Source organism: Pleurodeles waltl, chromosome 4_1, assembly GCF_031143425.1.
Source record: "Pleurodeles waltl isolate 20211129_DDA chromosome 4_1, aPleWal1.hap1.20221129, whole genome shotgun sequence".
In the NCBI taxonomy this organism is placed as follows: Eukaryota; Metazoa; Chordata; class Amphibia; order Caudata; family Salamandridae; genus Pleurodeles; species Pleurodeles waltl.
The window spans coordinates 603098806-603122708 of NC_090442.1; the positions used below are offsets into that span (position 1 = coordinate 603098806).

At 45.9% G+C, this 23903-nt stretch overlaps 1 protein-coding gene across 2 annotated transcripts in view; it reads left to right on the plus strand.

Annotated features, from left to right (window-relative positions):
• The window catches only part of GNPTAB (N-acetylglucosamine-1-phosphate transferase subunits alpha and beta), a 417324-nt gene that overhangs the window by 216380 nt on the left and 177041 nt on the right, over nt 1-23903 (plus strand). For both annotated transcript variants that reach the window (XM_069229013.1, XM_069229014.1), the window contains 2 exons: nt 5965-6088; nt 20121-20327. In XM_069229013.1, coding sequence (XP_069085114.1) covers nt 5965-6088; nt 20121-20327 — 331 coding nt within the window. The remainder of the gene's footprint in view (nt 1-5964; nt 6089-20120; nt 20328-23903) is intronic.

Genomic DNA, 23903 nt, shown 5'->3' on the forward strand with positions numbered 1-23903 from the left:
TCGTGAAGATTCGTCAAACTGTGCCAAAGACATAGGCAAGTCAAAAAACACTTTTTCTGTATGGAAACATGGTGCTAACTATAACTAGCTAGTGGCGACCGTATATATATATATATATATCTATATATATATATATATCTATCTATATATATATATATATATATATGTTCAATGGCATGTGTAGCTGCAGATACACATGCTATGCACAGTCCTGCCATCTAGTGTTGGGCTCGGAGTGTTACAAGTTGTTTTTCTTCGAAGAAGTCTTTTTGAGTCACAGGACCAAGTGACTCCTCCTTTTTGGCTCCATTGCGCATGGGCATCGACTCCATCTTAGATAGTTTTTTTTCCGTCATCAGGTTCGGACGTGTTTCTTTTCACTCCGGTTGTTTGAGTCAGAAAAGTATTACAAACTCTCTAAATTCGTCAGTATTGTTTTCGATCGAGTACCATATATCATCGACACCTCGGTACCGGCGGACACAGATCTCTACTTGCCCTTCGGGGCACCCGCGCCCAACTTAGGCCTGGTCGGCCCGATCAAAAGTCTTGTTGAAGCCTCATGGACCGGACCCTCTTTAGATTCTGCCATCGGTGCCACGCCAAATATCCTTACACAGGCCAACATCTAGTCTGTAACCTGTGTCTATCTCCAGGCCACCGAGAGGATACTTGCAAGGCCTGCAGATCCTTCCGCTCGAAAAAGACTCTGAGAGACTGAAGAGCGCGAAGGTTAAAGATGGCGTCCAGAAGCACCGGACGCCTCGACGCAGAAGAAGAGAAGATGATCCACACCGCAGTCTCCGTTCGGGGGTCCGACTCCGAGCACGAGTCCGACAATGACCGACCGATAACAGCGGGCCAGCACATGAGTATGCTCGCCCAGACCCAATCCAAGCCCAAATACAAGGCCTCAGGGACGCCACTGCCAGAAGGCCATGGCTCCACCCGTAGGAAAACTACCGGTGACCAAGCAACATCTTCGGCACCGAGAAAGGCCACACCAACGAAGCCTTCGGACTCGAGCCGAGGCACAGGCTCCGAAATTCTCAAACACCGACCCATCAAGTCGAAGCCCCGAAAGTCCCTCTCGGTGCCAAGGCCAACAAGTACTTCAGGCCTTTCGATCCCGAAGAAACCGGCTTCGGAGCCGAAAAAACGCACATACACAGAGGAGCATGGACTTTCCAAGCAATTGAAAGAAAGCCATAGATTTGCGGAAGAACTTAAGCAAATGGAGGATTTTGACGAAAAACAGGCCAGAATCCAAATTCATAAAGACACTTGCAAAATCCTCACTGCACCTCCTCTAAAAACAAAGAGAAAACTGGCCTTTCATGGACATTTGGACACTGATCAGCCACCGGCTAAAGTGCCAAAACCGAGACAAAAATCTCCGCCTCCTCAGTTTTCACCTCACCAGTCTCCTCCTCATTCTCCTCACATAACTGCCTCCCCGCCTGCTACCCCCACTGCACAGTCTCCAGCACACTCTGTACAGTCAGACCAGGATGACACTGACCCATGGGACCTTTATGATGATCCCATTTCAGACAATAGTCCAGAGTGCTATCCATCAAAGCCATCACCTCCAGAGGATAGCACCTCATATACACAGGTTCTAGCTAGGGCAGCGGCATTTCATAACGTAGCCATGCACACAGAACCTCTTGAGGGTGATTTTTTATTTAACACGTTGTCCTCAACTCACGCCACCTACCAGAGTCTACCCATGCTTCCTGGCATTTTAAAACATGCACATCAAATCTTCCTGGAACCAGTTAAAGCAAGAGCAATTACTCCAAGGGTAGAAAAGAAATATAAGCCGCCACCTTCAGACCCAGCTTTTATTACCCAACAGCTACCTCCAGATTCCGTAGTGGTCAGCGCAGCAAGGAAGAGGGCTAACTCGCAGTCCTCTTGTGATGCACCCCCTCCAGATAAGAAAAGCAAAAAGTTCGATGCTGCGGGTAAAAGGGTGGCATCACAGGCAGCTAATCAATGGCGTATAGCCAATTCCCAGGCGCTAATGGCCAGATACCACAGGGCCCACTGGGATGAGATGAAAGACATTATCCAGCATCTCCCCAAAGACCAACAGAAGAGAGCCCAGGAGGTAGTAGAGGAGGGACAGGCAATTACCAACAATCAGATCAGGTCAGCGTTAGACTCTGCAGACATAGCCGCAAGAACTATTAATATGGCGGTCACCATTAGCCGACACACATGGGGTAGGTCGTCAGGCTTTAAACCTGAAATTCAGCAGGCTTATCTGAACATGCCTTTTAACGAACACCAACTATTTGGCACACAGGTTGATACAGCCATTGACAAAATGAAAAAAGACACAGACACTGGCAAAGCTATGGGGGCGCTTTACTCAACTCAATACAGAGGCTCATTTCGAAAGCCTCAATATAGGGGAGCCTTTAGACCCCAACCATCTGAGCCATCTACCACCAAATCCAAACCCTCTTACCAGACACAATACCAGAGAGGGGGGGGGGGTTCGGGAACCTACAGAGGACAATTTCCCAGATCTAGAGGAAAATATCAGCCCTCAAAGCAACCCACGCATACCAAACAGTGACTTCATCCACATCTTCCCTCACCACACTTCCTCTGTGGGAGGAAGACTACAAAAGTTCCACACCCACTGGTTACCCATCACGACAGACAATTGGGTCTTATCCATTATCCAACATGGTTACTGCATAGAGTTCACACAAACTCCTCCAGATATACCCCCAAAACCACACAAACTCTCATCTCAACACATTTCAATGTTGCAAACAGAGGTATAGGCACTATTACTCAAACAAGCCATAGAGCTTGTGCCACATCATCAAAAAGGAACAGGGGTTTACTCCCTGTATTTCCTCATTCCCAAAAAAGACAAAACATTAAGACCAATAGTAGATCTCAGAACTCTCAATCTTTACATCCTATCAGAACACTTTCACCTGGTAACACTACAGGATGTATTCCCACTGTTAGAACAACAAGATTTTATGGCAACACCGGATCTAAAAGATGCATATTTTCACATACCAATCCATCCAGCGCACAGAAAATATCTCAGATTTGTAATACAAGCAAAACATTACCAGTTCAAAGTGTTACCTTTCAGGATAACAACAGCTCCCAGAGTATTTACAAAATGCCTTGCTGTAGTCGCAGCATACATAAGAAGTCAACATATCCATGTCTTTCCATATCTCGACGACTGGCTAATAAAAGCCAACAGTCAAACACAGCACCAGTATCATACACGTTATGTAATAAACACCCTACACACACACTAGGGTTCTAAAAAAACTACCAAAAATCGCACCTACAGCCAGCGCAAATTCAACAGTATCTGGGAGCCACATTAAACACCCAAAGAGCACTTGCAAGCCCAAGTCCACAGAGGGTACAATCGTTCCACAACATATTGCCAAAAATCCAGCCAAACCAACAGTACACAGTCAAATTTGTCATGTAACTGTTGGGCATGATGGCATCATGCATCGCCATTGTCCCAAACGCAAGATTAAACATGCGGCCCCTACAACAGTGCCTTGCAAAACAATGGTCACAGGCACATGGTCATCTTCAAGATCTAGTGTTGATAGACGGCCAAACACACATCTCGCTTCAGTGGTGGAATTCCACAAATTTAAACAAAGAGCGGCCATTTCAAGACCCTGTGCCTCACTCCATTCTTACAACAGATGCATCAATGATTGGATAGGGAGCACATCTCAACAATCACAACATTCAGGGACAATGGGATACGAAACAAAAACAACTTCACATAAATCACTTAGAACTGCTAGCAGTATTCCTAGCACTAAAAGCTTTTCAACCTCTTCTTGTTCACAAACACATTCTCATCAAAACAGACAATATGACGACAATGTACTACTTGAACAAACAAGGAGGAACCCACTCATTACAACTTTGCCTTCTAGCACAAAAAAATTGGCATTGGGCAATTCACAACAACATTCACCCTGTAGCTCAGTATATTCCAGGGGTTCACAATCAATTAGCAGTCGGCCTCAGCCGGGATCATCAGCAAACACACGAGTGGGAAATTCACCCCCAAGTGCTTCACAAGTACTTTCGCCGGTGGGGAACACCAGACATAGATCTATTCACCACCAACCAGAACGCAAAATGCCAAAACTTTGCATCCAGGTACCCACACCCTCGATCCAAGGGCAATGCTCTATGGATCAACTGGTCAGGGATATTTGCTTACGCTTTTCCCCCCTCTACCACTCATTCCATTTCTGGTCAACAAACTGCGTCAAAACAAACTCATACTTGTAGCAATTACGTGGGCACGTCAACCATGGTGCACAACATTGTTAGACCTGCCACTAGTACCACACATCCAACTACCAAACAGGCCGGATCTGTTGACACAAAACAAACAACTGATCAGGCACCCCAATCTAGCAATACTCATTCTAGCAATCTGGCACCTGAAGCCTTAGAGTTTGGATATCTGCATCTTCCACCAGAATGTATGGAAGTAATCAAACAACAAGAAAACCCACTACCAGGCAGTGCTATGCAAACAAATGGAAAAGGTTTGTTTTTTACTGCCAATCCAAACACAACACCCCTTGCCGCATCCATATAGGACATTGTGAGTTATTTACTTCATCTACAAAAAGCAAAATTAGCTTTTTCATCCATTAAAATACATCTCACAGCTATTTCAGCTTATTTACAAACTATAAAAAACAATTCTCTATTTAGAGTGACTGTCATCAAAGCCTTCATGGAAGGTCTAAAACGTATCATACCTCCAAGAACACCACCAGTACCTTCATGGAATCTCAATATTGTACTCACACGACTCATGGCTCCACCGTTTGAACCCATGCATTCGTGTCAAATTCAATTTCTAACATGGAAGGTAGCATGCCTCGTTGCAATCACTTCATTACGAAGAGTTAGTGAAATACAAGCATTCACTATTGAACAACCCTTTATACAAGTACACAAACATAAGGCTGTACTTCGCACAAACCCAAAATTCCTACCTAAAGTCATCTCGCCATTTCATTTAAATCAAACAGTGGAACTTCCAGTCTTCTTCCCACAGCCAGACACAGTAGCAGAAAGAGCGCTCCATACATTAGATATTGAAAGAGCTTTAATGTATTACATTGACAGAACAAAATCATTCAGAAAGACTAAACAGCTGTTTGTCGCATTCCAAAAACCCCATACTGGTAATCCTATCTCAAAACAAGGCATAGCCAGATGGATAGTAAAGTGCATCGAAACCTGTTACCTAAAGGCTAAAAGACAGCTATTAGTAACACCAAAAGCACACTTCTCCAGGAAGAAAGGAACAACAATGGCATTTCTAGGAAATATACCAATGGCAGAAATCTGTAAAGCAGCCCCTTGGTCAACACCGAGATGTGTTAGCAACACAACAAGCCACAGTAGGACAGGCTGTACTAAGAGCACTATTTCAAACATCTTCAACTCCTACAGGCTAACCACCGCTTATGGGAGGAAAACTGCTTTGTAGTCTATGCATAGCATGGGTATCTGCAGCTACACATGCCATTGAACGGAAAATGTCACTTACCCAGTGTACATCTGTTCGTGGCATGTTCCGCTGCAGATTCACAGGCTCCCTCCTCCCCAGGAGCCTGTAGCCATTTAAGTTGCATTTAAATTTGTACATCTGTATATATATATATCTCTATTCCATTGCATGGACATCTCTTTCTTTACACTGTATCACTCCTACCTTACCCTCTGCAGGAAAACAATCTAAGATGGAGTAGATGCGCATGGGCAATAGAGCCAAAAAGTAGGAGTAAGTAAAATAAATGTAAAAGCTAAATTGTATACCTAAGCTTGGGCGTTTAAGGTTATAGTTTCTTTTTAAAGCATGGTGTTGTTTTGTTTTGCAAACTTTGACAAATCATATTTGTACATTTTTAGGTTTATTTAACGTGGCCTGTGCCAAACTGTGCAGAAGGCTGTCCTGGCTCATGGATCAAAGATGGCTACTGTGACAAGGCCTGTAACAACTCTGCTTGTGATTGGGATGGTGGTGATTGCCTTGGTAAGAACATTTGAAACAGAACAGTATGAGGTTTTTGAAATAATGCATTATCGCTAGGTGTAGTCTTACGTGATGTTTCGAAATCAGTATCTGATTGTTTCTGTCAATAATTTTAGCTTTCACTACAGACCTCTCAGCATCACTGATATTTTGTAATGTCCCTGGCTATACTTTAAATTTTTATCTGAAAGTATATATTTTTATTGATTTGGATGCAGGATACAAAAGGGAGCTCTAGCTCAATTGGCCCTGTGAGAGCAGCTGAAGTTCAACTGGCCACTTAAGCTCCTGGTGAGCTACTTCTGGCGCATAAAGAAACTGGGAACACAAGGTTAAAATACTGTGTCCTGACGGACATGTTGAATCTGCAATACTGTTTGCAAGACATTTTAAACAATCATCGGAGGAGGAGACAGACAAACTCCTATGAAAGATACACAACAGGAGGCCGTATGCCAAGGAATCGTTTTTCCAAGTGGCTGTCTCACATTCTGTAAACCTGTAGCAACTGCAGTGGAATCTGCTAATTCTCTAGTGCAGAGATCCTGGTCAGCAAGTTCACTAGCTTCTCCCACGCCAATAGGTAGTAACTAACAGCAGCATTATTCGAAAGAGGAGAAGGCAGTGAAGAGCGAAAGGCAAGTGGGCGTCAGAGCTCCGGCAATGGGGTTTGCTCCTGGAGTCCAGCAGCGCGGGATCATGACAGTTTCCTAGCTCTCCATTTGCTGCACACTGTTCACTGATTGGGGGGGGACAAAGCTTTCCAACAACTCAAATGGTTGCCTGGTAATTTGTTGCCAAGGTAATGTGTATTTACAATTGTGAGAAAGTTAATTATTAGTTGGAGGGGATGTGGGTCATAATTCTCTACTAGGTTCCGGTTGTTCTAAATAATTTAAACCTGAGCTCACCCCTTGGTAGCTGTAGAACAGAGCTGACAGACTTACCTTAGGCGAATTTGTAAAGCATTTATCAGTACCAAAGCAATAAAAAAAAAAAGAAAACATAACATAATAAAAACATCACTCCAATTTATTTAAAAAAAAAGAGTAAAATGTAATGAACAGATAGACCAAAATGAAAAACATTGGGTGTAGGGACCCAGAGATATGATTTTTAGAAGTTTTGAGTCTCACTAGAGTCTAATGGCGTGATGCACCAGTTGTGGTTATCTGGTTGCTCTGTACTGCGTCCAAGTCTTTAATGGCTCGAGAACAGCTGAATAAAGTTTTGATGATGATGATGATGACTGGGTCCAAGTCAAAAGTCAATTACGATGGATTGCAGGTCAAATACATGGACCAGGTTAGTCCCGGTGGAAGTTTAACTTTTGTCTCTTTCGTTTTTCTGGAGAAAAATCTTTGTTGACGAGGTTGCCCGGGAGTCAAGCTGCAGGCTGGATTCAAAGAAGGGGTAGTTGACAGCAGCTGGCTGAAGCGCAGGGCCTCTGCTCCAACAGGAAGCTTGAGGCTCTCACCGTTGAAGGCGGTAGAACTATGAGCGGCCAGAGTTGGGGCCCAGGAAGGAATTGGACTTGTCGGGCTACTGGTGGACGTTGCCTCCAATGAAGTACTTTGCGTTTGGATTTTGAAACATTTCTGGAAGACAGGATCCTTTAAATGTGGAAAACCAGCAAGTTGAGGTCAACTGGCAGTTTGACATCATTGGCTGCTAAAAGCTCAGCAGTAGTCCGGTGCTAGCCTTTGGTTCTTATAGTAAAACGTTTTTTTTAGTGTCGAGTCCTGCAATTGTGAAGGGGAAAGAGTGCACTCTAGCACAAGTGAAGGGTCCAGAACCTTTAGGGCAACATTTATGGGTTACATATTTTTCGTCCAGAAGCCTGTCAGAAGAGTTTAGAACAAATCCACTTGGAACTCGTCAGCTGGGCTCAAAGGAGGTTTTAGTTTTTTTCTGATTTCTTGTTCCTCGAGCTGAACAAGAGGCAAGCCAACTAACCCTTGGAGTTAACTCTTCTGTCCTGGGTACAAGTGGGGAGCAGGTCGAGCCCTTGGAGTTTCTTTCCATAGAGAGCAGGTGCAGTCCTCCTTCTGCTTTCTACAGTTCCAGGGTTGTTCTGAATAGGGTACTTAGGATGCCACTTTTATGCCCAGTACCACCCTGTGGGTCAGATAAACTCCTGGGCACACCCCAACCAGTGGGATAAAAGTTCCAACAGGTGCCCCTACACACTTGTCCAGTGCTTCTGTTTGTTTTACTGTAAACTATTCACCAGTGCTCCTCTCTGCCTAAACCCAATATGGCAAAACCATCCTTCGCTTGTGCAGAGCTACCTGTGCCCTCCCAAATTTGTGGCTAGTTAATGGGTTAACACTCTCTTCTGCTCAGTCTAAACCGGGTTCATGGGGCAGCCTTTCTGCCACTGAAATTGGTGCCCAGTTAGCTATTAGGGCAATGAAAGGGCAGGTCACCATGTGAGTTAAGTCTGCTTGTGACAGGGGAGGCAGCTTTTGAAGTTTAATTAGGTCCTGGGGCCCAGGCCAGATGATTGTCCTGTAAGGCAATAAAACATTGCCCAAAACCTAAGCCTTCTGCCCACTGTCTGGGAGCAATAGCCATCTCACTCTGGGAGAGCTAATAACAGTCAGGTGACAGTGAACACTTGCAGAAAAGCACACTTTTCTTAGGCCGCAAAATGCCAAATTGCTAAGGGGGGCATTTTCAAAATAGTTATTTATAAAAGCTACTTGACTTTTAGATTTGATTTTAAGTCCTTGAATCATGGTGCTAGGTATTCCCAAACTGAAGTTATGCATCATACAGTGTTATAATGTAACACAGTGCTTTTCTGTCGGAGAGCCAGCCTTGCCACAGTGAAAAACAACTTTAGAAATGTTTTCACTGCCAAGACATGTAAACCTTAAGTACAAATATCCCACTTTTTAAATAAAACGAATGCTGCCTTATTTAGAGCCTACGGTAGAGGTCACTTTTAAGTATTACAAAGGAAAATGTAAGACTGGCAAAATAAGTATTTTGTCAGGACTAATCTACAGTTTTAAGACTGAACACTCAGACTACAGGGACAAGCCTGAAGCATCCTGTGCCTTGTCAGTTTAGTGGTGGCACATTAGGCTCTGCAGTCAACTTGTGAAATGTAACTTACGGGCACTGGGTACCATATACTAGAGACTTAAAGGTAAGTTAAATGTGCCAGTTAGGATTTTTAACCAATTCAATAACTTTGTAAGGGTCCAAGCACAAATTCTGGGGTCTGGTGAGCATCATCACAGTGGACATAGTCCAAAGACCAACATCATTTTCTTACAACAGTGCATTCGATGAGTACTGCCAGTACATATCTTTTTGACTATTGCTGATGCTGTTGCGGAACAGTACGAATTGCTACCACAAACTAATAAACACATATGTGATACAAATTACGTCTAGTCAACAGCTGGTTGAGACTGCAATTAATTATGAAGGGCTACTACCAGTGTAATTAGGACTTTCATTGGCAAGGAAGCTACCAATGGTTTGCCTCAAGACAATCAGTCAGATCTAAAACAGTGACCATGGAGGGTGGGAGGAGAGGCCAAGTTTTAAATGCCTGATCTAGTATCAACCCTTGAGACTTAGCAAGAAACAAAATAAACAGCACATATGCTCAGACTGTTAGAGCTGCTACTGCAAGCGAACCAAGAGAGGATGTCAGGAGAGGGCCATGTGCCAAATTGCTCTCCAACCACCTCCGATGCTATTAATGATCCAAATAGTACATAGACTCACCCCAACTAGGACCTTACAACTAACAGATGCTGTGCATTGAGATAGAGCAGTGACAATGCTAAAGTGTTGGAACATGGCAAACTGGAAGCACACACATTTTAGCAAAATAGCCACGGTGTAATAGCTCATAATGTAACCTCAGTAACTCCTGGGATGTTAATAACAGCAGCAGATACTCCCCTTTTTCTCCCACCTAATACCTAATGTAAGGCTCACCCAATAAGTTATGCCAAAGTCACAAATCTTTCAAGACCTCTAGTGCTAGCTAACTCATCAGTATGTTCAAACCTATCAGACCCAAACTCAATACTAATGTGTTGGACTTGGCCCTTTCTGGAGTGTCATCCTCAAACATTTTTGCTTTCACCCTGCTGTATTCTGAACCTCTTATTATTGGCTTTTAGGACTCTGTGCTCTTTGGCACCAATAACAATTGGTAAAGTGCTTGTGTTCTCGGCTTAAAATGTGGTAAAACTGGAATATACCCAATTGGCATATTTAACTTTCTTGTAAGTCCCTAGTAATGTGGCACTACCTGTGCCCAGGGCCTGTAAATTAAATGCTACTATTGGACCTGATTATGCCACCCAGGTAAGTAGCACTTTAAACGTGTCTCAGACCTGCCATTGTAGCCTGTGTTTGTGTAGTTTTAAACTGCCATTTCAATTTGCCAGGCCCAAACATTCCTTTTGAATACATATGTCACCCCTAAGGTAGGCTCGGGACAGCCCAATGGGCAGGATGCGATGTATTAAAAATAGTAGGACATGTAATTTCAAGTTTTACATGCCCTGCTGCTGAAAAATGTTTCAATTTGTTTTTCAGTACTGCAAGGCCTACCTCTCCCATAGGATAACATTGGAGCTACATAATTACATTTAATAAACTGTGATTTGCAAATGGGAGCAGGCACGCAGTTCTTATTTGGTGTCTTTAGAATTTTAATGAAAAATCCTGACATAGTGAAGTTGGATTTTAAATTACAATTTTGAAACTGCCACTTTTAGAAAGTTAGCATTTTCCTGCCTTAGCCATTTGGTTCCTGCAGCCTGTCTTTGGGTTAGGTGACTGGGGGTAGTTGACAGTTGTGCTTTGTGTATTCTTTTTAGACAGCCCAACAAAATAGGGAGCATACATGTGCCTGGATGGGCCATCACTGGCATGATGGGCGAGAGGAACTGGGCATAGCCATACTTGCTCTTGAATAGGCTGTGTCCTGCTTCCACACAAAGGGCTGCTTACATGCGGCGTGGCCAAGCAAAATGGCCAACTAGATGCTTCTCATGGGGCTCCTGCCAGCGTCTGATATATCCTGCCCTTATCCTGACAAATCCTGGGGGAATTGACCCCCAGCCTCTTTGGCATTGCCCTACAGACCCGCAGTGCTGCCCTGGGACCCCTTTGACTCTAGGTCGGAGCTGATTCCCACGAGAATTGGGCGAGGCCCCGGCTGCCATTTTACCCTGGACCAGGTCAGTGGGCCTGCTGCCTGATCGGCTGGGGGGAGACCGGCAGAGGAGTAGTGGAGCCCCACAGGACTAAGTGAGACCCATAGGCCGCGCTCACCGAGATGCTGTGAAGCAGGGAGAGCAGGAGTAGCTGTTCTGCTCCTGGCGGATTGTGACAACTGGAGAGGGCTCACGGCTTCCTGGACACCCTCACCCAACCCGATCTGGCCACTGACAGAGGAGAAGATGGGGAAGCGAGGCCCGCTGCTGCTAGGGAGAACCAAGTTGCTGTATAAGGTGGCAGGCTCCGAGACACCGCAATCCTGACCAAGAGAAGTTCAGGCCAGTATGTTATGGTAGGTAAATGCAGTAGCCCCCCCCCCCCCCATCCCTTCCCAACCCCAAGACGTAGGGGCCCAAAGACACCATTCTGGAACTGAGTCCCTTCGTGTAGCATACTCTCCCCATAGTGACAGCACAGCAACGGCCCGGTGAGTCCACTGGGGGCTTCTACTTCTGCACAGTGGGAGTGTGGCAGCCAGTGCCAGGAACCAAGAAGGGAGATCCGTGGGTCTCGGGGTGAACCCTGGCAAGTACCAATACAGGGCACTTGAGACACCTAGGAGATGACCAGGACTGTGTGGGTGGTGGGTAAGCGCGGGAGGCCCCCTCTAAAGACCAGAACCCTGATAATACCATACTGGAACTGAGTCCCTTTGCATGTCAGGCCCTACCCATAGTGACAGCAGAGCGACGGTCCAGTGAATCCACTGGGGGCTTCTACGTGTGCCCAGTGGGAGCGGGGCTGCCGGAACCCGGAACCAAGAAGGGAGATCTGTAGGTCTCAGGGTGAACCCTGGTGAGCACCAATACAGGGCACCTGAGTAGCCCAGTGACCCTGGCCAGCCAGACAGGTCCTTTATCCTGGTCCACCAGAGTGGCGGCGTGCATGAGGAATATTGACAGCCTGCAGCCCCTCGTAACCAATGGCCTTCTCCGGCTAGGCTCGTGGGACCTGTCCCGGGGGCCTGTGAACCAACTTTGGATGTCAGTGAGGACCTGGAGAGCTACAGTGGGACAAACACATGAACCCATACCTTGCTGGGCCATTCCTTCTGGGTCGCTGTAGGAGGCTGGACTGGCTTGTAGTGAGTACCAAGGGGTACTTACACCTTGCACCAGGCCCAGGTATCCCTTATTAGTGTAGAGGGGTGTCTAGTCGCTTAGGCTGATAGAAAAGGTAGCTTAGCAGAGCAGCTTAGGCTGAACTAGGAGACGAGTGAAGCTCCTACAGTACCACTAGTGTCATATGCACAATATCATAAGAAAACACAATACACAGATATACTAAAAATAAAGGTACTTTATTTTTATGACAATATGCCAAAAGTATCTCAGTGAGTACCCTCAGTATGAGGATAGCAAATATACACAAGACAGTAAAAACACCCTGACATACACTCACAAACAGGCCAAAAGTGGGGGTAACAAGGCTAGAAAGAGGCTACTTTCTCACAGTCGCTGACCTCTGCTGCTGGATGGCCTGTTGGGACTGACAAGAGTGCATGCCCTAGGCCTGGAAAACGTGAGATGGCCTCCTAGGAACTTTCTGGGGCCAAAGTTCGCTGCTGGGGTTGGGGGCCCGGCAATCTGCGAGAGCAACACACCAAGACAGTTGATTCAGCGGATCCTACTAAGGAGTATACTGTTGGAGTCGCCAAACCCACCCTGGACTGGGAGCCCCCAGGCCTCTGAACAGCAGTGTCAGAAACACTCCACCATGGGGAAGGATTGGAATGCCAAGCAGAGGAAGGTCCCTCTCTGACAGACCTCATGTCTGCTATTCAACACATTTAGATGATTGCGTGGAAGACTCCCAGGGATGGTCCCACTGGAACAAACTATGCTTCATGGGATTCCCAGAGCGGGTAGAGCGAGAATCTGCTACATTTTTCTTGGTAGACTGGATAACAACAACATTTCTTCCCAATAAGCTGCCAAGGTTTTTCACAATTGGGGGTACATAGGGCACATGCCCAGCCTCCAAGACTTGGGGCACTGCCTCGGTCAAACATCGCCCATCTGTTCAACTTCTGTGATAGAGGCACAATCCTGCAGAACAACCGTATAAGAGACCTCCTGATGTTCGAGGACCATTCTATAGCCGTCTACCCTTATTACACCAAAATGGTACAGAAACAGGAGAAAACCTTTATATCCATTAAAAATCAATTATACACCCTCAACCTGAACTACAGCCTCACGTTCCCAGCAAAAGTGAAGGTCTAATATGAGGGGAAGGCTGTTTATTCTAAACGGATGACACCAATGGCTGTCTAGACTCGAATAGAAGCAGATTCACTCAAGAACCGTCCCAGATGGACTTATTTCAGACTGCCACGCAAGACCACTTACCTCACCTGAGGCGACGTCTGGGCAGATGGAGAAGTGATGATGGACCCTGAGGAAACTTTACAAACTGTGGAGGTGGTGCTAGACTCTTTGGAGATCTCCCAGGACTCACAAGGGGACCTGGGGATAAAGACTTGACCCGCACCTGAACCTTGGCTGACGCACAACTCACTGTGGGTCGGGGAGCTGCCTGTGTCCGTGATCTGGGGGCACTCCCCCCTGTGCTGAGGCCCGGCCCAACTAGAGCTTCAGAGAATATTTTTGTACTGAGAGTCGATGGTCTGGACTTCCCTCTTGTTGCGATGATTTGTTCTCATATTTTCTCAATCAACATGTATACACAAATGGAGATGCCACTTCTTGGAGGCTGGTGACAAGGGGAGGGGCTTAAGTGCTTCAGCCTTGCAGTTTCCCTGATGATCTAGCCTCCTGCAGAGCACAAGTTATAACATGTGATTGGGTGGGAGTGTTGTTTTTTTCACTGTTTCTCTCACATGATTGACATTGAGATACGTGGGCGGGATATGTTAACTCCCATCTTGTATAGGTTTAGACTGGGTGAGTGCCCAAGGGTTGAGGGGAGTTAGGGTAACACATTAGGGGTTCTCTTAAAGTACTGTTGTGAAATTTGGTATTGCCTTGGTATGTCTGCGACCACTGGCGAGGATTGATGGAGTCTGCATGCTGGTGGCTAAGAGATGGACAGTTGTAATGGGCTGAGTGAAGCTTTACTGAACTGGACAGAGCATGGCTGTTGCTACAGATCAATTGATTACCTGGAATGTGCGGGGCCTAGCCCAGTTTGAGAAACGTAGACAAGTGTTTGCCTATTTGAAATGCTACAAGATTTCCATTGCATTCCTTCAGGAGATGCATGTCTGGGGGGATTGTATCTCCAGCCTGCGTAAGCGCTGAAGGGGGCAAACCTATGCTACCTCGTACTCCGGCTATGCACGAGGGATGCTTGCTTATCTGGGTAGCACCAGGGGTGGCGTTTAAACATCTAACCCCCTTAGTAAATCCAGAAGGGCGATATGTCATACAAAATGGGATCCTTGATGGCCAGGAACTATGTTTTATCAATGTTAATGCTCCCAATAACGATTGCTCAAACTTTTTCCCTGACGTCATGGCTAAGGTGACACCCTTCATAGGTGCTGAGGTGGTACTTGCAGGAGATTGTAATTGTGTCCTACATGGGGAACCTCCCTCCTTCCCACCTTAACATGAAACTCCAGCTCACTTCGACACTCCAAGATGTGATAGATGGCATGAGTCTCCAAGACATCTGGCATGAGAGACACCCTATAATGAAAATGTTTTCTTGCTACACTCTGGTGACACGTACTTCTAGTAATCTAGATGAATGCTTTGTGTCCTCCAGATTAGCCAAAGGAGTGAACAATGTCACATATTTGCCAGTTATCTCACTGACCACTCCCCACTCTTGCTGAGCTTAGGTGGAGAACTGAATCGTCTGGCCATACCTTTGTGGTGGCTCAGAGTGTAGGCCCTAGTAGACACCCCCCCCATCTGCACAAGTGGTTTGAGACTCACTGTCCTACTACTTCACCAACAACAGGGGCTTAGCCACCAGTAGAGCCCTCGAATGGGAAGCCAGGAAAACTGTCCTGCGCGGGATCTTCATCTCCACGTCCAAAGGGGTTCAACTTCAATTAGAGCAGGACATCAAGGTTCATGAACAAGAGCTGGGTTGTTTAGAATCGGCACTCACCTTCAATCCCCAGGTACTGTTGGTGCGGTGAATGGCATGTACTGACCTCCTGGAAGATTGGCGCTGCTTCGAGAAACACCTGTACACAGCTTATAGGCAGCAGCTGCATGCAGTGAGAGATAAGACAGGAGCACTATTAGCTAGACTAGTCCAGAGAGAATCTCCTAACCCTATAGTGTTGTCTCTCCTTGCTGACACAGGAGCCCTAGTATACACTCAGAGAGCGATTAACTAGTTGTGCTACACCCATCAATTTGAAGTATATGCTGAGCGATCACCTCCACTACCGGAGACTATATCGGAATTTCTTACAAATATACCACTCCCTCGCCTAGGCTCAGACTCCAGAGATGAGCTGAACACCCCATTTTCCAAAGAAGAGATCATGGCAGCTATTCAATGGCAAAAGACAGCAAAAGCCTCAGGCAGGGATGGGCTGCCCATTAAATTTACCATAAACATACAGATCTTCTAGCTGAGAGACTACTGGAGGTGTATAACGAGGAACTGTAGCAAGGAATTATAACACCGCACTCTGCCATCCTCCCTACTAGAGTCAGTGTTAGTTATGATCCTAAAACCAGGAAAGGACCCCACGTTACCCTCCACCTATAGGCCGATATCCTTACTAAACATGGACATGAAAATCCTCAGCGGAGCCCTTACTGCACGTCTCCTCCTGCAAATGCCCAATCCGATCCACCCAGACCAGTCAGGTTTTATCCCACAACTGAATAATCTGCATAATTTGAAAAGATTGGCATATGTATACCACGCCCCACAGCTTTTGACTGATGAATACACCCTGGCGCTCCTGGACATCGAGCAGGAGATCGATTCACTAAATTGGGACTATCTTGGGCAAATACTGCTAGAGATGAGTCTGGGTCCCAGATTCATCCGTTGGATCTGCCTGACTTACTCAGACCAATACATCTGGGTGAGATCCAGAAGGCAGATATTTGTGCCTTTCCCACTACATAGGGGCATTTGACAGGGCTGCCCCCTCTTGCCGCTCCTGTTTGCCATGGCCATGGAGCCCTTAGCAGAGACCTTGAGTCTAGCATTTAGGCCCATGGGGCATTATGCTCATGTGATCTCCCTCTATGCGGATGAAGTCCTAGTATAAATGGAAACCGGCCTCTTCAACTCCTATCCTGATAAGCATCATGCAGGAGTTTGGAGATATCTCCAGACTTAAAATTAGCCCAAATAAGTCTAAACTATTCCCACTGGGTGGAGTGGTAGAGACCCCAGCTGAGGATCTTCCTAGTGTGGGGTTTCCCTGGAAACTCCATGACATCCACTACCTTGAGATACAATTGACTCATACAGCCCGACCTATCTTGAGCGGAACATTGGTTGAGTGGTAGAGGGGATTCGATCTTCAACCAGATTCTGGGTAAGATCGCTTTCACCAAAATTATAATACTTCCCTGCTGTCCTTATGCTCTAGAGAGCACACTTTATGGGATCCCACATTACTTTTGGACTTTGGATAGTCTGATGGTGGACCTATTCTTGAGACCTAAGCGCAAACGTGTCTGGCTAACTACCCTAAAAAGACCATAGGAACAGGGAGGATTTGAGGTCGCCCACCTGGAGAGAGAGACTCCTCTGGGGCACATATGGACAGAGACCTATGCAGATACTACTGATGATGGGATGAAGGATTCCACCTGCCCTCCTCCACATTGTTCATCTGGTGGTGGGGGTGTGGGAGGAGGTAGTTCGACAAGTTATCCTTCAAGCTCCCTATGCCCTGGAAATGCCCCTATGGGTGACACAATCCTTTCTAGAAATTGCAAACTGCATGTCTGTGCAAAGTTGGAAGGATAGTGGGTGCGAAACTATGGGGGGCCTTTACCCTGGGCAATGCTTTATAATCAGAGTGGAAGCAAACGCCACGTTCTCCTTAGGAGGAGGACTGTACCTCCAATACATGAAGATCTTGAGCCCGGCACGCAAGATGTGACCCCCGTTCCCTGATGAGCTGACCAGGTCCAGCATCATATCAGCAATGATAAACATGGCAGGGGGCTGCAGACTGGTATCCCACCTATACCGGGCGTTGCACGCTGATGTACCACAAACACTACTACCTTTGCAGAATAAATGAGAGACCATCACCGGAGAACTACTATCGAATAAAGACTGGGTGAAGATCCACAAAGGGGGTGCGGTGGGTTAGTTCCAACGCCCACTTTAAATTCTTAAAATATAATTTTATACACCAGACATATCTTACCCCACAAACGCTACATATGATCTATCACCGTCGGTCGCTGGCATGCCCCCGATGTAAAACACAGAAGGCAGACTTCCTACATATGGTGTGGTCTTGCTCCTCCTCATCCTCCTGTTGGAGAGAGGTGCTGGCTAGTGTTAATAAAACCTCTGGATGGGAAGTAGAACTAGAAATTCGACCAATGTTATAGGGGCTGGTTCCATCACCTGCTAAGAAACAACTGAGCAGGAAATGTATCCTCCTTTGTCTAGTTCTAGAAAAAAGCATGCTACGGCCTGCACCCCAAACCCATTGTGCATAGACGAAAGATGTGGTTGAATGGGCGACTGCAGAAGAAGTGCAGTTGCGTCATGTTCACAGAGATGACCGATTAGAGAATGATCTGCCTGAATAGTTGGCCATGTTGTCTGACCTGCAATAGACAAGGAACCGCCTGGGTCTGATGAAAGAGATGCCTGACTGATTGAGGGCTCTGAGATGAAACGCAGAAGGAATTAATATACCATGAGACACTCGGGCTAGTAAGGTAATAAGATATACACACAACCACCACATCTCCTAAATAGACTCCACGTACTGACCACTCCACAAGCGGTGTGGGAGTTTGAAGTTAAGTTCTGATTTTTCTGTATTCCACAAATGTGATCATGATTTGTCTCCGGTCCCTATCCCTACAAAATTTCGGGAATGGCCACGCAAAACGCTATGTGATGATGCAGCCTGTATATATCATAGGTGCTGTGAGACCTTACCCTAGGTCCACCTACGCGGTTAACCAATTGTTGCTTTGTTGGTAAGGTTCTAATACCTGAAATAATGCATGGCTGAATATTTAACTTGCGGGATGCAATACTACTGTATCCTGGGACTCATGATGTAAAGGTTGTGTGATCTTTGGAAAAATCAGTAACGTTTATTTTAACTAAAGGGGGGGGGCTGCATACCCCCTGTAGTTATTCTGGATGCAGGACCAGCAAGACAGGGCACCTGTGCATTTCAAAGGCCTGCCTCTAGAAGCTTCTCCCCACTTCAAATGCACAACTGGGTATAAATACTGGGTCTTAGACACCAACTGTTCGGTGCACTTCTCGACCTGTGGCTACTCTGCCAAGAAAGGACTGCCACTCTGCTGGACTGCTACTCTAAAAGAACTGATTCTTTGCTATGCTGAGCTGCTGCCTGCTGCCCTCTTGACTGGATGAGGAGGACTGGGCATATGACTCTTGAACCCAGAACCCAGAGTGTCTCCAAGGGCTAGTTGATTGACCTCCTGATCTGAAGCCTCAGGGACACAACAGGCTTCCAACAACCCTGCGTCTCTACTCTGTCATCTGTGAGTCTACCCTGCCAAGCGGTGCCACCCCAGTCCAGGTCCCTTGGAAGTGGGCCTAAGTGCCCTAAGATGCTTGCCAGCCTTTGTGGATCCACTGGAACTGATGCATCTCCTCTGCTTCGAGATGCAACCCTGAACAGAACCGATGTGTCGCTGCTGCTGCATGGATTGGACCTGTCGCAAAGTCTAGCATTCCATTATCCCCTCTCCTCTTTTGGATGGCATACTTTCTTTGCATCAGCCTGGTCCATTGTCCCAGTGGATAGGGCAGTGATATATTTAATATCAAACAGCTCAATATCACTATCAATGCTACGGCTGACAGCATTATCTCAGTGTTCATGGCACATGTTCTGATGTATGTTCTCTCTTGTTTCAAAATCGAACAAAAGGAGGGCACAGCCAACTTTTACGTAGAAAATTATTTCTTCTATACTTGCAACTCGAATAGGCTGTATCAAAAATTGTATTTGTGTTGATACTGTGTGCCTGAGAGACCATGTAGCTTAGGGTCATTGTTGATATGTGTGTTGTCCTACATTCGGTATTCATTTGTCACTGAGGGATGGAACAAAGAAGAATGTCATTTGACAAACATAGTTGGCGGAAAGTAGTAAATCTAGATGTTTAAAATAGATAGATGTAAAGTTCTTCATCCTAGCTAAGTCTTCTCGACGATCTTAGTTTCCAAACTAGAAAATACTTTTGGGATAGTCTGCCAAAATCTTGTCCTCTTTATTCGTACAGCAGTTCTGAGAAAACCAATTTGGAATTCTTCTTAAGTTTATAAAAGATAACTTGTAAATGTTAACATTTATTACACACACACTATCACTGGACAGATGGGATAAGATAACAGGTTTCGAATAGATCACATTTTAAAATTTCTGTTCCTTTGAAGGAAAGCACAGTCTCAACTAAATGCTAATGTACACTGATGTATGTTAGAACATGAGCAAATGGTGGGACTCCATACTCAAAAGAGTAAAGACCTAACCTTTTCTAATTGATGTTTACCATTTGTGTTTATTTGCTATGAAATGAAATAGGAGGGTGTGACCTCCGGTCTACAACAATGTTTGTTTTAAATATGCTTGTCTTTCCTGCAGGTAATACTGGTGGTAGTCGTTTTGTTCCTGGCGCTGCTGGAGGAGGAGGAGGTGGTGGAATTGGCCAGCCGTGGAATTTTGGTGTGGGAATAAGCGGTGTTTCCTACTGTAATCCGGGATGTGCAAATTCTTGGCTAGCAGATAAATTCTGTGATCAGGCTTGTAACGTCCTTCCATGTGGATTTGATGCTGGTGATTGTGGCACAGGTATTCATTATTTGCAATTTTATTGCTTTGCTGATAAGAATGTGTTTATCCATCAATCCGTATGTGAAAAGTTTAACTTGAATTTTATGGGTGTCTCTAAATTATTGTACAGTATTATATTTCCCTAATCTATAAAAACTGTTGAATATGGGGCTTTCACACACTGTAGACAAGCTCACAGTCATCTCATACCTAACACCAGGGCTATGGGGCAGAAGAAGAGGCTGACCGCCCTCGAGTGGACAGTCACAGCTAACAGCAGATCTAAGCAGGAGGGCTCCTTTTTGCTGGAAGTAATAAAGAAGTATGTTGCAGTTGAAAGAAATCCATTTTATGTCGAATACTTTTACCTGCAGATTCCAGGCAGATCTGGAAACGTCTGACATGGCTCTTTCATGCCAGAAGGTGGTGCCGACTCGGGTATCACAATGCTGGAAGCAAGTTCATGATGACTTCACTGGAGCTATATAGGTCCCTACCCGGCAACCTGATGTCTGCCGGTTTGATGCAGGTCCAGAGGTCTCCTCAGAGGTTTCTCCACAGAATTTTGTGTGTTATGGTTGTCACCCCAAAAAAGTCAGAGTTTAAATCCTGTTGAACCAGCAACATTGAAATTACCATAGTAGACCTGCATGAAAACTGGAATGCCTGGACTGCAGGAATGATCCTTGTTCATGTGACCAGTGCTGTAGCATGCTTCATAACGCCATTAATGAGCATGAGGCTTAACTGTTCAGGACCTGCGCCCTGGATGACCAAGGGGCTAGACTGCATTCTTGTTCCAGACCTAGGTCAGCCTCTTACTCTTCTCCATCTTCAAAGTCTTCAAGAGAGGAAAAAAGAAGGCACAAGAAGAAGCGAATGGAGGCCCCAAGAAGCCTCCTCAGTGTACTGTGCCTCAGACAGAATCTTCATCATCAGAGCCACTGGCGCTGCTGTTGCCGATCTCAGCCTCGAGGCCTACCCCAGCTCTGCTGATTGCAACAGCAACATTGGCGCCAAACTAGCTTGAGTTCTCGGCACAGGAGTGAATCCCAGGCTTTTTAGGATCGAGCCAGCAAGAGCATGCGCAGTCGCATGCGTTTCACTTGCGAGACTCTGTTGTTAACTAAAAAGGGCTTGGAGCCTGCCACTTCTTTACCATTTTTTGTTTGCCTGCCACTCTTCTTTACAGGCTCATAATTGGTCACTGCAGGCCCAGCATCATTTCTGTTCCTGTCTGTGGAGCAGGGACCAAGCATTGATTGATTCAACTTAATCAGTGACCATCCGCTGCTCCCGACATGATTGAGTTACTTCTCTTTAACTTCTAGGGTCGTGCAAACAGAGAACGTGTGACTGGCAAAAATGTGCCCAGCAGGACAAACAAAATAGCAAAGTTTTATTGTCAGTTAACGCTTTTATTTTGCCAAGTCTTCTTTTCCCACTTTGCACTCATGTTTTGTTTTTGCTTGTGGGGACTGTTCTAAAACTCTTAAATGTAATTTCCGATATTATGCTTTAACACATAATCGTGTAGTACACCTCAGTCCAATCCAATTTGTCCCACTCCAATCCACCCCAATCCACGCAACTTAATCCAGTCCACTCCACTTAAACCAATTGACTCCAGACTAATCCAATCCACCCTACTCCAAGCCACTCACCCCAATCTACTCCAGTCCACTGCACTCCAATCTTTCCAACCCATCCCACTCCAATAAAAAACAATATGCCCCACTCCAATCTAAAACAATCGGCCCCACTCCAGTCTACCCACACGCCAATCTTAAACAATCTGCCCCACGCCACTCCAAACCAATATGCCCCACTCCAATCCAAAAAAATCTGCCCTAGTCCAATCTGCCCCACTCCATACAAAACAATCTTCCCCAATCTAATCTGCCCCCCACTCCAATCTGCTCCACTCCAATCCAAAACAATCCGCCCCACTCCAGTCCGCATAATCTGCCCCACACCAATCTAAAACAAACTTCCTCACGCAATCTAAAGCAATTTGCCCCAGTCTACTCTACCCCACCCCAATCTAAAACAATCTGCCTTACTCCAATCCAAAACCATAATACCCCACTCCAATCCAAAACAACCGGCCCCATTCGAATCCAAAACAATCCTCCCCACTCCAGTCTGCCCCACTCTAATCCAAAACAATCCGCCCCACTCTAATCCCAAAAAACTGCCCCAGTCCAATCTGCCCCACTCCATCCAAAACAGTCTACCCCATTCCAATCCCAAACAATCTGCCCCAGTCCAGTCTTCCCCACTTCAATCCAAAACAATCTTCCCCACTCCAATATGCTCCAGTCCAAAATAACCTGCCCCACTCCAGTCCAAAATAACCTGCCCCACTCCAGTCCAAAATAACCTGCCCCACTTCAAACCAAAACAACCTGCCCCACTCCAGCCCAAAACAAACTGCCCCACTTCAGACCAAAACAATCTGCCCCACTCCAGTCCAAAACAATCTGCCCTACTCCAATCCAAAACAACAATCTGCCTCACTCCAGTCCAAAACAACCTGCCCTACTCCAGTCAAAAACAACCTGCCCCGCTCCTATCCAAAACAATCTGCCGCCCTCCAATCCAAAACAACAATCTGCCTCATTCCTATTCAGAACAATCTGCCCCACTCCAGTGCAAAACAATCTGCTCCACTCCAGTCCAAAACAATCTGGCCCACTCCTGTCCAATAATATCAATATAAGTGCACTGTTCCACAGCAGAGAGAAATAAGGCAACCAATGTTTGTACTGAGTATACTCAGGAGAGCCCTCAAGCACCCACTTGGGTGACAGGTATCATCATCGGGCTTACTCCTCGCCAGACTGGTGCTGCAATGACTGGCGGGCAACCCAGCATTCTGGGTGGCACTCAACCGTAGTAAGATTGCTAACAACAAGGGTCTGGAAAAAACTAGATAAGAAATGGAGAGTGTAGAAAACAAGACAGAATTCTTAAAATTAGCTCTGAACCTGAGCCATTATTTTAATGCGGTAAAGATAGGGTTCAGGCCAAGATTAAAAACAGAGATTTCAGAATGTTACTGGAAATAATGTACCAGTACGTTCTATAATTAGGGAAGGTAGTTTACCTAATCCTATATGGTCAACATGTTTCGCGTCTATGGTTGGTCACAAAGTGATCCCGTGACGCTTCTTCAGGACCCACGAAAAACAGCCTTAGATTATTGAACTACTTCTCCTATGTGTCAGAAATTAATCGGGTGCATTTATAGTCACTTACAGAGTAGGAGACAAAATATGTCTGTCAGTTGGTCAGTACAGTCGCCCATCCCTTATTAGAGATTGGGCTCCCTAGGTCTGCGCTAGCATCAACCAAGGAGAATGAATTCATAGCTTCCTCAGTTCGTCCAGGGACCTACCCCTGCCGCGCGCCTGTCCAAAACAATCTGCCCCACTGCAGCCTAAAACAATCTGCCCCTGCACCAGTCCAAAACAATCTGCCCCACTCCAGACCAAAACAATCTGCCCCACTCCAGACCAAAACAATCTGCCCCACTCCAGACCAAAACAATCTGCCCCACTCCAGAACAAAACAATATGCCCCACTCCAATC